This window comes from Gadus chalcogrammus, chromosome 14, assembly GCF_026213295.1.
Source record: "Gadus chalcogrammus isolate NIFS_2021 chromosome 14, NIFS_Gcha_1.0, whole genome shotgun sequence".
In the NCBI taxonomy this organism is placed as follows: domain Eukaryota; kingdom Metazoa; phylum Chordata; class Actinopteri; order Gadiformes; family Gadidae; genus Gadus; species Gadus chalcogrammus.
This window is the reverse complement of record NC_079425.1, coordinates 687,120-703,358: the sequence shown is the minus strand read 5'-3', so window position 1 is coordinate 703,358 and position 16,239 is coordinate 687,120. Positions and strand designations below refer to the sequence as shown.

General features: G+C 48.1%; 2 protein-coding genes across 2 annotated transcripts in view; one reads left to right on the top strand and one right to left on the bottom strand.

Moving 5' to 3' along the window:
* Positions 1-413: 413 nt before the first annotated feature.
* Positions 414-1,678, bottom strand: cdkn1ca (cyclin dependent kinase inhibitor 1Ca). The gene is made up of 2 exons (XM_056608419.1): positions 945-1,678; positions 414-825 (listed from the first exon to the last, which is right to left on the bottom strand). The coding sequence occupies exons 1-2, from the start codon at positions 1,510-1,512 to the stop codon at positions 731-733; spliced, it is 663 nt and encodes a 220-aa protein (XP_056464394.1). The 5' UTR covers positions 1,513-1,678; the 3' UTR covers positions 414-730.
* A 1,400-nt stretch (positions 1,679-3,078) lies between these two features.
* Positions 3,079-16,239, top strand: part of trpm5 (transient receptor potential cation channel, subfamily M, member 5) — a 28,789-nt gene continuing 15,628 nt past the window's right edge. Inside the window, exons 1-8 of the mRNA XM_056607985.1 lie at positions 3,079-3,258; positions 7,875-8,022; positions 9,591-9,658; positions 10,012-10,168; positions 10,789-10,969; positions 11,683-11,849; positions 12,488-12,665; positions 15,457-15,521. Coding sequence (XP_056463960.1) covers positions 7,996-8,022; positions 9,591-9,658; positions 10,012-10,168; positions 10,789-10,969; positions 11,683-11,849; positions 12,488-12,665; positions 15,457-15,521 — 843 coding nt within the window. The 5' untranslated portion in view covers positions 3,079-3,258; positions 7,875-7,995. The remainder of the gene's footprint in view (positions 3,259-7,874; positions 8,023-9,590; positions 9,659-10,011; positions 10,169-10,788; positions 10,970-11,682; positions 11,850-12,487; positions 12,666-15,456; positions 15,522-16,239) is intronic.

Here is a 16,239-nt window from a genome sequence, read left to right as displayed (position 1 = left end):
ATGCTGGATCGTGTTAATCCCTCAAACATGCAAACATTTTATATTTATTTATCGTTCAATCCCTTATTTGTTTTGATTGTCTGAGGACTAGACTCGTATTCTTTCTGGTGATCTCTGATTGGTTGCGTTTGAGTAAACTTCCCTGAGCAGTTGTGCATTAGGCTAGAAGATCTGGGTCGTGGTGAACTGTCAACATTTGTTTATATTCAGGGTAATCATAGCCTACATATATCTTTTTTTTTTTTATATCTTTTTTTTTAGGCTATGAACAGCAACATGAATTATTATTTTAAAACATTATTATTTAAAGATATATGATATAATGTGTTGTGTAATACGATCTGCATAAGACATACTGTTGGGAATGTTTCGGCATGTGAGGTTACGGTTCAACATGTTAAACCAAGACAAGGAGTCCACTACTTATGTTGACATTTAGATAGGTTTAATTTTTCTAGACATTGTGAAAAAACAAATTAAAAAACCTTGTCAGAAGAGATGAGAATAATAAACATGAATAAAACAGTTTAAATAATAGAATAACATAAATAAATGAATAAATAAAACAATGATGGGTAAAATTGAAGCCATAAAGCTAAATTAAATAAATCATAGATATTAGTTGGAATGAGGTAAACAAAATAAAATGTCCAAATTAGTTTGTAGCATCGGTGTCCGTGCGCGGAGGAACCACACTACTGGAGAAAGTCTTTAGCAGCAGAGCCTCCGATCAGCGTAGTCCTTTCCAAAGAGCTTCGCTGGGGAAACTTAGAGGACTCTTCAGGGGCCTGGAGTCTGAAGATCTCCTCCTCTTCACGAAGAAATCTGGAAGGAGAAAGAAAAATACAATGAGTACTCGTTCTTGTTTTCCATACACTTTAGTAAATAACAGCTGTAAATGTGTTAATGTACATGTACACTGAGAGATGGAGGCCGGGGTGTACCTGTGATGCGGGCGTTGTCCGGGGACGCTTTGGTCCTCTTCCGTCGGACGGGGGTTCCTTCACTCGGGAACCTCAGCGTGTTGGAGACGCTGGAGATGTTCTCCCGGTTCGTCTCGGCGAGACTCGCTTTGCTCTCTTCATCGTCGAGACGATTTGGTCGGACGTGGATCTCCTCCGTGACTTCATCCTCTCCCGCTTCAGACCCCCGGTAGAACGAGGCGGTCCGGTCCCAGGGCACCGTCTCCCAGCGGTACTCTCCGTCTAGAGGCTCTTCTGTGTCGAAGCTGAAGTTCCATCGCCGCTGGTCCCGCTCGGCCATCTCCTCCAGCTGCCGGTTCAGGTCCCGGCTCAGCTGCTCGTGGTCCACCGCTCCAAAAAGGTTCCTACAGAGAGGAGCGGTGGCGGTCCTCTTCTCCAGGGTCATGAGGTTCTCCCCGGTCTGCTCGTGGTCCACCGCTCCGAACAGGTTCCTACAGAGAGGAGCAGTGGAGAGCCTCCTCTCGAGGGTCATGGTGTTCTCCTCGGTCTGAGGAGCAATGGAGGGCCTTCTCTCCAGGGACCGAGTCATGATGTATGTTCTCCTGGTCTGTGAGGTCTTCCTGATAGGAGGTCTGGAGATAAGATCTTGTTCCTCAGGGGGCTTAATGCAGAGTAGACTCCTCTGTGAGGATCCTATTTAAGGGTCTCTTCCACGCTGCTGTGTTTGTGTACATCATGGAGCACTCTGATTGGCTGACCAAACCCGATCTGCTCCAATGAGGACCGGGTGGGATCCCGCTAAAATGACCTCGGCTTTGATCTCAAGAAAAGAAAAGAAAGAAGAGAAAAAAATAGGAAGACAACAGAGAAGTCTCAGAAAGGTCTCTCTTTACTATAATTTATAGATTATAATATAATATATGGTATAGACATTTATTTATATATATATATATATATATATATATATATATATATATAATTTTACTCACAATTTCTTTCAAATGCTTTTTAAGTGGACATTTATGATTAATTCTTTCACGCCAATCGAGTTTCTATATTATTTATCTACACGTTCATCACAGGGGTCTTCAAGTTGAAACATGGGCTACATGGGCATAAACGCAAAAATCTGAAACCACCCTCCAGAGCGGATAACTTGAATAAAGTGGCGAAGTCACGCCCCGTCCGGTAGGGCTCATGGGACCTATGAGATCGAAAAATATGAATGGGTGTGGAGAGAAAATAATTATTTTCTGGTCCCAGTCTTTATATGCCCTGGATTACACATATGTTGTTTGTGGATTTAAATGATAATTTTTCATGCAAAGAAAACTAATAATGTTCTTGAAGAAGTTTGATAATTTTAGGTTTTATGTGAGGCCGCTTTGTGAACTACAGCTCTTCGCTGCTCTCGACGCATATGATATACGTCACCACACCCGCACTTGGAACTCGGCACAGAGATGGCGATCTCTCTGCTCCACTTCACCACTTTTTTTTCAAGGCGAGGATAAAAGCATAGAAAGAGGTGAAAACCACTATAAATCGGGGCATGTGGAGAGTTTTAGACATGTGCCATCTCTATGTGCCATCTCTGTGCCGAGTTCCATGTGCGGGTGTGGTGACGTATATCATATGCATCGAGAGCAGCGAAGAGCTGTAGTTCACAAAGCGGCCTCACATAAAACCTAAAATTATCAAACTTCTTCACGAAAATGTTTAGTTTTCTTTGCATGAAAAATTATCATTTAAATCCACAAACAACATATGTGTAATCCAGGGCATATAAAGACTGGGACCAGAAAATAATTATTTTCTCTCCATTGACACCCATTCATATTTTTCGATCTCATAGGTCCCATGAGCTCTACCGGAAGAGGCGTGACTTCGCCACTCTATTCAAGTTATCCAGATTTTTGCGTTTATGCCCATGTAGCCCATGTTTCAACTTGAAGACCCCTGTGATGAACGTGTAGATAAATAATATAGGAACTCGATTGGCGTGAAAGAATTAATCATAAATGTGCACTTAAAAAGTATTTGAAAGAAATTGTGAGTAAAATTACTTCCGCGTCTCAAAAAACGCTCTGACCGGACGTGACCGGAAGTGACGCATCGTCAGGTAAACACATCATCTCTTCGTAATGGAGTCAGACAGTGAAGAGATTGCAGTAGGGGTTAATGTCAGCTCTTACGATGGGCCATTGCTATACAATTATGAGCCGCCTAGGCGAGAGAGGGGTCAGGCAGAGGTAAGGGGAAGGGTCAATGGACAGAGGAGAGAGATAGAGTTGTGGTGTGAGGAGAATCGGTGGAGAATTGGGCAGGTGTCTTGGTGAGTGTCCATGGGCTATAGCTAATGGTGGCTAACGTTGTCTTCATGTTTATCACACTGCAGTATTTGTAATATATTTAGCAATATTGCTGTCGAGCAATTTTTAAGCATCCATGTAGATTGTCACCAGCAACATTTGTCTTAATCTTTTTATTTTCGATCCCAGATGTTAAATGAATGCTGTAGTAGGGTAGGCTATAGCTTTAGCCATAGCTGTAAATGAATGCTGTAGTAGGGTAGGCTATAGCTTTAGCTATAGCTGTAAATGAGATAGCATACAGTACTGCGGAGGTCGTGTCTGAAAGCAGTTGGTGTTCCGATTAGGACGGGAATATGCTGTTCATGTAAATATCGTCATTGTTGCAAGGATATTTTGTTGTCACATGCAGAGATACTGGGTGTAAGGCATGCCGAGGAATTGCATCTAATTGACAGCCTATACTGTGCATAAATGGAGGATGGTGTGTCTCACTTACCTAAGCTTTAGGAAATAAGTAGTCTACATGTCATTTCTTACAAGGCCTTCCACCAACTATTAGAGCTACAAGAAGGGAAGGAGAGTGAGTTTGTCTTACCACATTTTATTTAACAGGTGCTTGTGTGGTAGATGTGAGGCTATGCCGTGAGCAGTGTAGTGTGTGCAGTAGGAAGATCGACGCCTATTGGTCCCTTGTCCATAACCTAGATCCCCCAGAAGATATTGCCTGCCTCACACTCCATCCAGGGTTTGAAGCCTCCTGTCTGAATCATTTTGTGCTGCAGATAGCTTGCAATAACTTCAGACAGGAGCTTGGCCCTCTCCAAGCCAGCAGACCAGAGTAGGTTTTGAGCAAAAAATAATTTAACTAATTTAAAGAACCAGCTTTTCTACACCAAAACAGTAAATCCTGTTAAGCGGGTTTTTACGGAGGTTTCCATTTACTTCCTATAAAAACAACGTTGGTGATGTGTAGTACAGTAGAATATCAGCCAACAGGACAAGCAATATTTACCATTGAAATTGTTTACCATGAAAACATGGTATGATCAAAATGAAATTATGTCTGCATCTCCACCAGACAGTTCCGATACACAGCATACAGGCAGGTTGTCCACTGGGCGTACGGAGTTCTAGGCAGGGACATCAGGAAAGCCATACCTTCATGTGTTGCAGCAATAAGGAGGCAGTTTGCAGGAGAAGGACAAGCATATAAAGGTTTCCAATGGCCCCGTTTTGAAGACGATGAATAAATTCAATAGTGAAACAAACGGTACTTGTAAAATGTATTAGATTAGATTTATTTGTCATTGCACAGGAAATTAAGTGCCATTGTGCATTCTTATTTTTTATTAGGGTTAGCCTATTTTTTAGGATAATAAACTAACTAAAGAGTACCGATACGTGTTTTCTCACAATTGTTCACGTATGTTTTATTACATGTGTCGTGCGGGAGTGTGTGCGGGAGATGGAGGCTGACTGCCTCATCCTTGGCAACCTTCTGGAGGGAAGGTGTGAGGGGGGGCGGGGCAGCACAAGACCAGACAGCACTGCTTCCTTGTAGGGCCTGTGGTGATCTAGAGTATTCCTCTACCAGAGAGACCATAAGAACTGTTGCGTATCCTTGAGGAGAGAAATGTTAAGAACACATTTAGTAACATGGTTGACTTGCATAAAAAAGGATAGATTCACAAAAGATCTTGTGAAACTACTAACCGTAAGATGGTTTCTCCTTGATGGGGCGGGGACTACCCAGCCACCTTTCCGAAACCGCGGGTAGCAAACGGCGTAGCATACCTCACCCTCACTGGTTCGAGCTACATCTCTGCCATTACTGTTGAAATGTAGGGCCGCCAAGAGAAGTCTGTAGGAGACAAGTAAATAGAAAATTTGGTCTCCAAAGTTAACCCAACGCAGTCTCTAATGCAATAAAAATACAATACATACGATTAATGTTTTCATCTCAAATGGGTCTAAGACAAGGACTCAACCTTTGCGCACAATATGTAATGCTGTTATCAATAACATATTAGTCTGCTATACAACACTACATTACTTTTTAGCCATATTCATTCCGTCACCATTTACCTGCTGTTAGTGATGCACAGAAGTACAAAAGTATAACAATATCCTGAAATTAAAAAAATGTCACAATACCAAATTGTATTAGTATCAAATACTTTTAGTGATAACACTACCTGCTGTACATCCAAAGAAAAGAGAAACCAGTGTGTTTGGGAGCAAAGTGCAGAATGAGGGAATGGTAGGCCTCCAGGGAGAATGTCTGATGCTGAGGTGACAATTGTCGAACATCTTTCACCAGTGCTTTCCTGGCAGCTACACTCTCCAGTTTAGTGGCTGCTGGTGATCCTGCATGAAACATATTCTGTCATATAGTCGGTCGCATCTCATAACAAAAGTAATTATTAGTACACATACTTTGTTCAGGACTGGCCAGTGGAGTCGATCTTCGTATCTCAAACCTTCCAGTTTGAGTCCCCACATCAACCATCTGAGGCTTTACCTGAACAGCTTAGATGAAAGAGATTCATGTAAATAGTTATTCACCATTACACATTCATTGGTAACAACACATGCAGTATCTAATGCAACCCAGTACACTATCTATTTCTAACATTATGAAGTTCATAATTTTCAATGTTTGCTGTCTGAAAATTGTAAATTGCAAAATAGTAACCATGGAGAACTTAAAAATGTTGATATGTCATCCTTATTTGTGATGTATATGCCATGTATGGTGAATGCTAGATATAAGCTAACTACCTAATGAACGATGGAAACATTGTATGTTGCACTGAGATCCACGATGGACCACTACTGGCTCAGGGTCCATTGTAGAGGTGTCTCCATCTCCATCATCTTCAGGCTCTCAAGTGGTGGTTGCACGCGCCCCATCTTTGCTGGCAGCACTCTCCCAAAATCTGAAAACAGACCAAAATCACAACTTTAAAAAATGTAAACCTGTCATGAAAATCCCCCATTCATGCATTATTTAGAAGAAAGCACAAACGCACACAGCTGATATTTTCGAATTCCTCGCATGTGCCCTGTGGATACCAACATTCATAAGAAAACCAGGGCAACTCCGATGTAATATTGTAAAGCATTACTTGGATCCGTTTTCAAAAAGATCATGTTATTGGCACAATAAATAAGTGTCAAGGAGGCTCATGTGCAGCCTAGCTTAGAATAGGTACACTTTCTTCCGTGGGTGTTGTAGAACATTTGTATTCCTGTGTATTTATTTTTAAATTGACATTTTCATACAAGATTCTGTATGAATTCAGTTATTCAATTAACTTGAAAGTTGCTCTTTGCCCCTAAAAGGCTGTCACGTTTAAACGAAAGGCACTTCCGATAAAATATGTTGCCGTTTTTACCCGCAAGCGTCCTCATGTCAACGGGAAGCGGAGGGGACTTGCTTCCCCCTGAAGGGGCTTATTTTCGATAATGACCTGCGACGTTCTATACATTATTTCGTTTATTACCGGCAACTTCCAAAACGAATTGCTACAATTAAATTCATTATTTGTTGCCACCAGCATTCGTAGTGTTCATCAGCAGAGAAATAGTCCGCCAAAGATGTTGACGTCGCTTAGCAACCGAGTACACTGGGGTTTAGGGTTAGAGACTATTGGCGGAGTGATACGAAAGACGGCAAAATATCCACTTTCCCTGACAGCGGTCATAGGAACACAACACTTGGCAACTGTGAATTATCAAATAGAATTCACAGCCGGAAGTTGTGAAAAAATAAAAGTGAACAGAGCGTTCCACGGCATTGAGAAGACCCGTGTAATAAACATTATTATCCAACGTAACCACGTTAGTTAAAATGTATTTGTTTTGCGAGGAAATCCACACTGTGTTTCGTTTGAATTAATTGAATGCGTTTAGATTCTCGTTCTCCTCCTTCAGATTTACATCTCTAAGATAGTTCCGTCGTGTGGTTGTTTTCGCAATGGCGGAGGATTACGGTCCTGAGGCAAGTCTCGCGTGTGGTTGTTTTCGCAATGGCGGAGTAATATTTCCGTTGTGAGGCAAATCTCCTGTGTATCAATTATAATATCAAAATGTGTAACCATAATCAATATCAACATGCATTATCATTAAAGTAAAGAACCAATGACATAAAAAGGGAAAATAGATAGTCCAACATTTTAATTGAGAACCATCCTTAAAGGCACTTGCTTTACGTTGATTGCAGCTTTATAGCGTTGTAGTAAGGTTGAAAGGTTGCTAGTTCGATCCCCAGCTCCTCCTAGCTGAGTGTTGATGTGTCCCTGAGCAAGACACTTAACCTTAACTGCTCCTGACGAGCTGGCGCCTTGCATGGTTGACTCTGCCGTCGGTGTGTCCATGTGTGGATTAACCGATGTAAGTCGCTTTGGATAAAAGCGTCTGCTAAATGCCCTAATTGTAATTGTATAGCTGATTTACTATATCTGGATAAATGCCAAAGTAGCTTTTATATACAAGTATACAACTCTGGCCATGAGTGTGGCCTTTTGTTGAGACATGCAAAGAAAACCTTTCAACATCAGAACCAACTGCCGAACTTGTCTAAAGGATGATTGGGTCAATATAATCTCTTTGTGGCCGACATGCAAATGATTAGGCCCTGGCCGTGGTCTGTGATTGGTTGAGGAGGACCGGGCGTGGCTCACCTGTACACCTAACCCTATCCCGGATGGTCAGAGAGTGCCCATTGGATTCCCTGAGGCCGGCCTGTGAACAGCATGCAGGGGACTAAAGACACTCCCATGGTGAGTAAACACGTTCCTATGGTTCCTTTGCTCCTAGGACCCAGACGGCGGCCTGGGAGCCAGGGGAGGTTGAGCTGAGCGTCTGCTTCCTGCCCGCCCAGCGCTGGCTGCTTCATCCACAGCCGGCAGGGTTGATCAGGGCCGCGTAATGCATTAGTACATCTCTTTGTTGGGTACATGTCTTTAATGAGCTGGTAGGGTCGTGCCGACTTGCAGAGCGGCGGCCGGGGCGCGTCCAGGATGACTGCGGCGACACCAGAGTACCCGCACCGCCGTTCTCCATGCAGTGGGTTGTGTGGGATGTATCGCCACAGCATTAACGTTCCTATGGGCCATCTTTGTAGACTGTGTATTGTAGACAAAAGATGATACGCATTTTATCCCTTGTCGGTAATTGTGATGTTGGCCATTGATGAATCTTGGCAGTTTTGAACTTTTAATTGTGTTAGTATAAGACCCACACGCACATCTCTGTGTCCCGGAGACTCTCAGACAGCAGGCTCTGTCTAGGCCTCTGGAGGATTGTGTTCTGTCAGACCAAAGGGTGCATAGACGGAGAGAGACAGATGAAGCTGGAGAAAACATCCCTATAAGACGGGGCGTGTGTATGGACACACACACACACACACACACACACACACACACACACACACACACACACACACACACACACACACACACACACACACACAGTCTCACACACACACGCACATACAGTCACACACACACACACGCATGCACGCACACACACACACATGCCCACGACACACGCATATGCATAGGCATGCCCACGCAGACACGCACGTACACACACATTTACAGGCTGTCAAGGGAAGGTGTGCAGGAGGGGAGCTGGTTCTTTCTCGTTGCGTCGGGATGCAAATGTCCTCCTTTGCATGGGCAGTAGTCCTCGTCTATCTAAACATGCGGCGCTAGTCAAATCAGATCCCCAGAAGACGATTAATGCCTGCACAAGTGTCCCCAAGAATCTGCAAACAATGTGGTAGGTATCATTGGCTCATTATGGCCCATGATCCCCATCATTTATGGAAATGAATGAATGTTTTTGGCGTACATTACAACACTCACTATAAGGGGTAACTGCACGTTTGATGTAGTATCATTGGATTTTCAATCGTTTTTAGAGTCTGTATGGAATTGAGTTCAAAAACAGGCCATGAGTTAATTCAGGCCATTTATAAAAAACTACTTAACAACAACAACCTAAATGGGAAAACAGCAAGTACCTGCTGACTTTGTCAGGGATATTATCTTTTTGGTAGTACATTCAGTGAGTGCTGTTGGTGTTTAACACTTGTTACCCTGGTTTATCTGTGTTCTTTCTGTGCACTATGGAGAGAAGGTAAACACTAAGAGAGAGCTGGTGGTGCAAATGAAAGGCAGGAAGTCACTTTGCATGTCAAGTGCAAATGAAAGAGCTCCCTGCTTTGCATCGAGCCAAGGCGCTCCCCCCCCCCCCCCCCCCCCCCCCCCGGCCCCCCACATTCTGATTGACAGGAACCGTAGAGGATGATCTGTCTGGTTGTCTTCATGTTTATCTTTCCTAGAAGACGTTTCCTTCACAGAGCCGATGTCTGCGATGTGGTGACTACCTGGAGTGGTCCGAGGAGCACAGGTATGAGCTGGGGCTCAGTTTGCGTGCAAGCGAGTGTGTGATTGTTATTATATGCTTGCTGTGTGTGTGTGTGTCTGTGTGTGTGTGTGTGTGAGCTTGTGTGTGTGCGTGTGTGTGTGTGTTTGCGTGAGTGTTTGTGTATGCGTTTGGATGTGTGTGTGTGTGTGTATTTGTGTGTACGTCTTGGTGTGTGCGAGTGCATGTGGGTGTGAGAGTGCGTGTGTGTGTCCATGCATGTGCCCGCGGTGCTGCTGTGTGTGACTGCAGACCGGAGGTGCGTCGGCAGGTCATCAGAGACGTCCGTCCCCACCCGCCACCGTCCCGCAGCTCATCCTCTGTTGTCATGGTTTCAGCGGCCTGCTGGGCTGCCAGAGCTGTGACCCGCCGGGAGACCCTGGCCCCCGGCGGTCCAGCAGCCTGACGGGGAGAGAGGACATGGAGAGGAGCCAGTGGGCCGCCGGCCGGGTGGGGGACGTGGAGTTCACTGGCCCCACGCGCACAAAGGCTAAGGTGAGACCTTCACCTGTTCACCCCCACTCCCACTCCCACTCCGGCCAAGAGAACGCATCAAAACCTCCTGGTACGGAAGACCCTCAGGCACCCTCAGGCACTTCTCTAGTGTGTGAGGGTCTTCTCTAGGGCCTGAGGGTCTTCTCTAGGGCTTGAGGGTCTTCTCTGGTGCCTGAGGGTCTTCTCTAGGGCCTGAGGGTCTTCTCTAGTGCCTGAGGGTCTTCTCTAGGGCCTGAGGGTCTTCTCTAGGGCTTGAGGGTCTTCTCTAGGGCCTGAGGGTCTTATCTGGTGCCTGAGGGTCTTCTCTAGGGCTTGAGGGTCTTCTCTAGTGCCTGAGGGTCTTCTCTAGGGCCTGAGGGTCTTCTCTAGGGCTTGAGGGTCTTCTCTAGGACCTGAGGGTCTTCTCTAGTGCCTGAGGGTCTTCTCTAGGGCCTGAGGGTCTTCTCTAGGGCCTGAGGGTCTTATCTAGGGCTTGAGGGTCTTCTCTAGGGCCTGAGGGTCTTCTCTAGGGCTTGAGGGTCTTCTCTAGTGCGTGAGGGTCTTCTCTAGTGCGTGAGGGTCTTCTCTAGTGCCTGAGGGTCTTCTCTAGGGCCTGAGGGTCTTCTGTGTTCCCGCTCTAGTTCGTGAGGGTGCAGAGCAGCACAGACCCCGTGCTGATCTACCGTATGCTGACGGAGCAGTGGGGCCTGGCTCCTCCCCACCTGGTGGTGGCGCTGGTGGGCGGCGACGAGCTGGCCCAGATGAAGCCCTGGCTGAGGAACACCGTGAGGAAGGGACTGGTGAAGGCGGCGCAGAGCACCGGTACGGACCTCCTCTCTCCTCCCCCCTCCCCCCTCCCTCCCTCCTCTCTCCTCCCCCCTCCCTCCTCCCTCCCTCCTCTCTCCTCCCTCCTCCCCCCTCCCTCCCTCCTCTCTCCTCCCTCCTCCCTCCTCTCTCCTCTCTCCTCCCTCCTCTCTCTCTCCTCTCTCCTCCCTCCTCCCTCCCTCCTCTCTCCTCCCCCCTCCCTCCTCCCTCCTCCTCTCTCCTCCCTCCTCCCTCCTCTCTCCTCCCCCCTCCCTCCTCCCTCCCTCCTCCCTCCTCCCTCCTCTCTCCTCCTCCCTCCCCCTTCCCTCCTCTCTCCTCCTCCCCCCTCCCTCCTCCCCCCTCCTCTCTCCTCCCCCTCCCTCCCTCCTCTCTCCTCTCTCCTCCCTCCTCCCTCCTCTCTCCTCCTCCCTCTCTCCTCTCTCCTCTATCCTCCTCCTCCCTCCTCCCTCTCTCCTCTCTCCTCCCTCCTCCCTCCTCCTTCCCTCCTCTCTCCTCCTCCCTCCTCCCTCCTCCCCCCTCCTCTCTCCTCCCCCCTCCCTCCTCCCTCCCTCCTCTCTCCTCTCTCCTCCCTCCTCCCTCTCTCCTCTCTCCTCCCCCCTCCCTCCCCCTCCCCCCTCCCTCCCCCTCCTCCCTCCCTCCTCCAGTCCTCTCTCCCCAGGGTCCATCCTAACCCATCCTACAGGCCTGTAACCCGCCCCCCCCCCCCCCAGGGGCCTGGTTCCTCACCAACGGCCTCCGCTTCGGGATCACCAAGCACCTGGGCCAGGCGGTGCGTGACCACTCCCTGGCCTCCACCTCCTCCAAGGTCCGCGTGGTCGCCATCGGCATCGCCCCCTGGAGCATGATCCACAACAGGGAGGCTCTGCTTAGCGCCAAGGTACCAGGGGGGGGGGGGGGGGGTGGAGAGGAGAGGAGAGGGGAGAGGGGAGAGGAGGGGAGAGGAGGGGAGAGGAGAGGGAGGAGAGGGAGGAGAGGGGAGAGGGAGGAGAGGGGAGAGGAGAGGGGAGAGGAGAGAGAGGAGAGAGAAGGGAGGAGAGGAGAGGGGAGAGAGAGGAGGACCTCAGAACCTGGTGTGTGTTGTGCGTCCAGTGATGCTCTGCTGTGTGTTGTGATGTCCTGTTCTCTGTTGTGCGTCCAGTGACGCTCTGGTGTGTGTTGTGCGTCCATTGATGCTCTGCTCTCGGTTGTGCGTCCAGTGACCCTCTGGTGTGTGTTGTGCGTCCAGTGACGCTCTTGTGTGTGTTGTGCGTCCAGTGACGCTCTGGTGTGTGTTGTGCGTCCAGTGACGCTCTGGTGTGTGTTGTGCGTCCAGTGATGCTCTGGTGTGTGTTGTGCGTCCAGTGATGCTCTGCTCTCGGTTGTGCGTCCAGTGATGCTCTGCTCTCGGTTGTGCGTCCAGTGACCCTCTGGTGTGTGTTGTGCGTCCAGTGACGTTCTGGTGTGTGTTGTGCGTCCAGTGATGCTCTGCTCTCGGTTGTGCGTCCAGTGATGCTCTGCTCTCGGTTGTGCGACCAGCCCGACAACCCGGCGGTGTATAAGTCCCAGGACCTGCCCCACGGCTCGGTCTACGCCCTGGACAGCAACCACTCCCACCTGGTGCTGGTGGAGGAGGACCCCCAGCGCCCGGGGGCCACCAGCGACATGAGGGTCAAGCTGCTCAAACACATCTCCCTCCAGCGCACCGGCCACGGGGGTGAGGCTCCGTGTGTGTCTGGGTGTCTGTGTGTCTGTCTGTCTGTCTGTGTGTGTGTGTGTGTGTGTGTCTGTGTGTCTGTCTGTCTGTTTGTGTGTCTGTGAGTGTGTGTGTGTGTCTGTCTGTGTTTACATGTCGATCTATCTATTTTGTATTTATATTTATATATATATGTATATCTATCTGTATCTATATGTATGTATATCTATATGTCTATGTGTATCTATTTGTCTATTGATGTTTATCTATATGAGTATATGTACATTATTTATATATCTCTATGTCCATACGTCTTCCTATATCTATATCTATATATATACCTATGTCTATGTCTTTATCTATACCTATGTCTATGTCTATGTATATCTATACCTATATCTATATATATACCTATATCTATGTCTATAACTTGACCTATGTCTGTATCTATACCTATGTCTATATATATGTCTATATCTATAGCTATATCTATACCTATATCTATGTCTTTATCTATACCTGTGTCTATACCTATATCTATGTCTATAACTTGACCTATGCCTGTATCTATACCTATGTCTGTATCTATACCTATATCTATGTCTATAACTTTACCTATGCCTGTATCTATACCTATGTCTATATCTATACCTATATCTATGTCTATAACTTGACCTATGTCTGTATCTATACCTATGTCTATGTCTATAACTTGACCTATGTCTGTATCTATATCTATATCCGTCCCTCTGTAGTGCTGCCGTTCTGAATCACGTCCTTCTTATCTTCAGTCAACACCACCTCCATATCTATCACTTTATACAACCCTTCTACAAGCGCATTTTATTAATTAACAGTACCGAGGGATGACAGATTAGGATTGGTTTGTTTATTATACCGTTTATCCGGCTCCACCAACACCAAAAGTTCTGCCACTGGACTGGGCCTGTTGCCAAGCAACACGTAAACGTTTCCTCCACTTTGAGGTCCTCTCAGAACCTCAGGCCAGATGCTCCATCTCGTACGTTCATCTGCTTGCTTCCGTTTACTGCGCAATCAGGGACAGAAGTGTCTGTTGACAGGCGCTTTGGGGGCGTGTGTGTTTCAGACGGGTTAGCAGCTCACGCTCATTAATTAAGGCTAATTAACAGTCGTTTGAAACATGTGTAATGTGGTGTTACATGTTCAGTTGAGATCCCCAGTGCTGATCAACTTTAATTTGCCTCTCGTCGAATTAAAGAGTTAAACTGCTGGGTTGGAGGGTGGTGCATTAGGAAGGTGTTCAGATGGTGGTGGTGTTGCATTAGGAAGGTGTTCAGATGGTGGTGAAGGGTGGTGCATTAGGAAGGTGTTCAGATGGTGGTGAAGGGTGGTGCATTAGGAAGGTGTTCAGATGGTGGTGGTGTTGCATTAGGAAGGTGTTCAGATGGTGGTGGTGGTGCATTAGGAAGGTGTTCAGATGGTGGTGGTGGTGCATTAGGAAGGTGTTCAGATGGTGGTGGTGTTGCATTAGGAAGGTGTTCAGATGGTGGTGAAGGGTGGTGCATTAGGAAGGTGTTCAGATGGTGGTGGTGTTGCATTAGGAAGGTGTTCAGATGGTGGTGAAGGGTGGTGCATTAGGAAGGTGTTCAGATGGTGGTGGTGGTGCATTAGGAAGGTGTTCAGATGGTGGTGAAGGGTGGTGCATTAGGAAGGTGTTCAGATGGTGGTGAAGGGTGGTGCATTAGGAAGGTGTTCAGATGGTGGTGGTGGTGCATTAGGAAGGTGTTCAGATGGTGGTGAAGGGTGGTGCATTAGGAAGGTGTTCAGATGGTGGTGGTGCATTAGGAAGGTGTTCAGATGGTGGTGAAGGGTGGTGCATTAGGAAGGTGTTCAGATGGTGGTGGTGTTGCATTAGGAAGGTGTTCAGATGGTGGTGAAGGGTGGTGCATTAGGAAGGTGTTCAGATGGTGGTGGTGGTGCATTAGGAAGGTGTTCAGATGGTGGTGAAGGGTGGTGCATTAGGAAGGTGTTCAGATGGTGGTGAAGGGTGGTGCATTAGGAAGGTGTTCAGATGGTGGTGGTGGTGCATTAGGAAGGTGTTCAGATGGTGGTGAAGGGTGGTGCATTAGGAAGGTGTTCAGATGGTGCTTCACTCTCTGGAGCGGGGGTTCATGTCTTCACTCTGGAGCGGGGGTTCATGTCTTCACTCTCTGAGGCGGGGGTTCATGTCTTCACTCTCTGAGGCGGGGGTTCATGTCTTCACTCTGGAGCGGGGGTTCATGTCTTCACTCTCTGAGGCGGGGGTTCATGTCTTCACTCTCTGAGGCGGGGGTTCATGTCTTCACTCTCTGAGGCGGGGGTTCATGTATTCACTCTCTGGAGCGGGGGTTCATGTCTTCACTCTCTGAGGCGGGGGTTCATGTCTTCACTCTGGAGCGGGGGTTCATGTCTTCACTCTCTGAGGCGGGGGTTCATGTCTTCACTCTCTGAGGCGGGGGTTCATGTCTTCACTCTCTGAGGCGGGGGTTCATGTCTTCACTCTCTGGAGCGGGGGTTCATGTCTTCACTCTCTGAGGCGGGGGTTCATGTCTTCACTCTGGAGCGGGGGTTCATGTCTTCACTCTCTGAGGCGGGGGTTCATGTCTTCACTCTCTGAGGCGGGGGTTCATGTCTTCACTCTCTGGGGCGGGGGTTCATGTCTTCACTCTGGAGCGGGGGTTCATGTCTTCACTCTCTGAGGCGGGGGTTCATGTCTTCACTCTCTGAGGCGGGGGTTCATGTCTTCACTCTCTGAGGCGGGGGTTCATGTCTTCACTCTCTGTCCCCTCAGGCGCCGGGAGCTTCGAGATCCCCGTCCTCTGCCTGCTGGTCCACGGCGAGCCACGCATCCTCACCGTACGGCCCCCCACCGTCTGTCTGTCTGTCTGTCTGTCTGTCTCTTTTTCTCTCTCTCTCTCTCTCTCCCTCTCCCTCTCTCTCCCTCTCCCTCTCCCTCTCCTCTCTCTCTCTCTCTCTCCTCTCTCTCTCTCTCTCTCTCTCTCTCTCCCTCTCCCTCTCCCTCTCTCTCTCTCTCTCTCTCTCTCTCTCTCTCTCTCTCTCTCTCTCTCTCTCTCTGTCTCTCTCTCTCTCTGTCCCTCTAATACCATTGTCACTGTGCCGTACATAATGAATATGATCTAAACGTGTCCCTCCCCGTCTCTCCGGTGTGTCTGTCTCTCCCCGGTGTGTCTGTCTCTCCCCGGTGTGTCTGTCTCTCCCCGGTGTGTCTGTCTCTCCCTGGTGTGTCCCGTCTCTCTCCTGTTTGTCTGTCTCTCTCCCGGTGGGTCCTGTCTCTCTCCCCGGTGTGTCTGTCTCTCTCCCGGTGGGTCCTGTCTCTCTCCTGTTTGTCTGTCTCTCTCCCGGTGGGTCCTGTCTCTCTCCCCGGTGTGTCTGTCTCTCTCCCGGTGGGTCCTGTCTCTCCCCCCGGTGTGTCTGTCCCTCCCCGGTGTGTCTGTCTCACCCTGGTGTGTCTGTCTCTCCCCGGTCTGTCTGTCTCTCCTCGTTGTGTCTGTCTCTCCCTGGTGTGTCTGTCTCTCCTCGTTGTGTCTGTCTCTCCTCGTTGTGTCTGTCTCTC

Bases quoted from the DNA above. Each gene is read 5' to 3' on its own strand.
- cdkn1ca (XM_056608419.1), bottom strand. From the start codon at position 1,512: ATGACTCGGTCCCTGGAGAGAAGGCCCTCCATTGCTCCTCAGACCGAG. The intron at 826-944 runs GTACACCCCGGC...TTCTCCTTCCAG, and splicing joins GGACAACGCCCGCATCACAG to ATTTCTTCGTGAAGAGGAGG.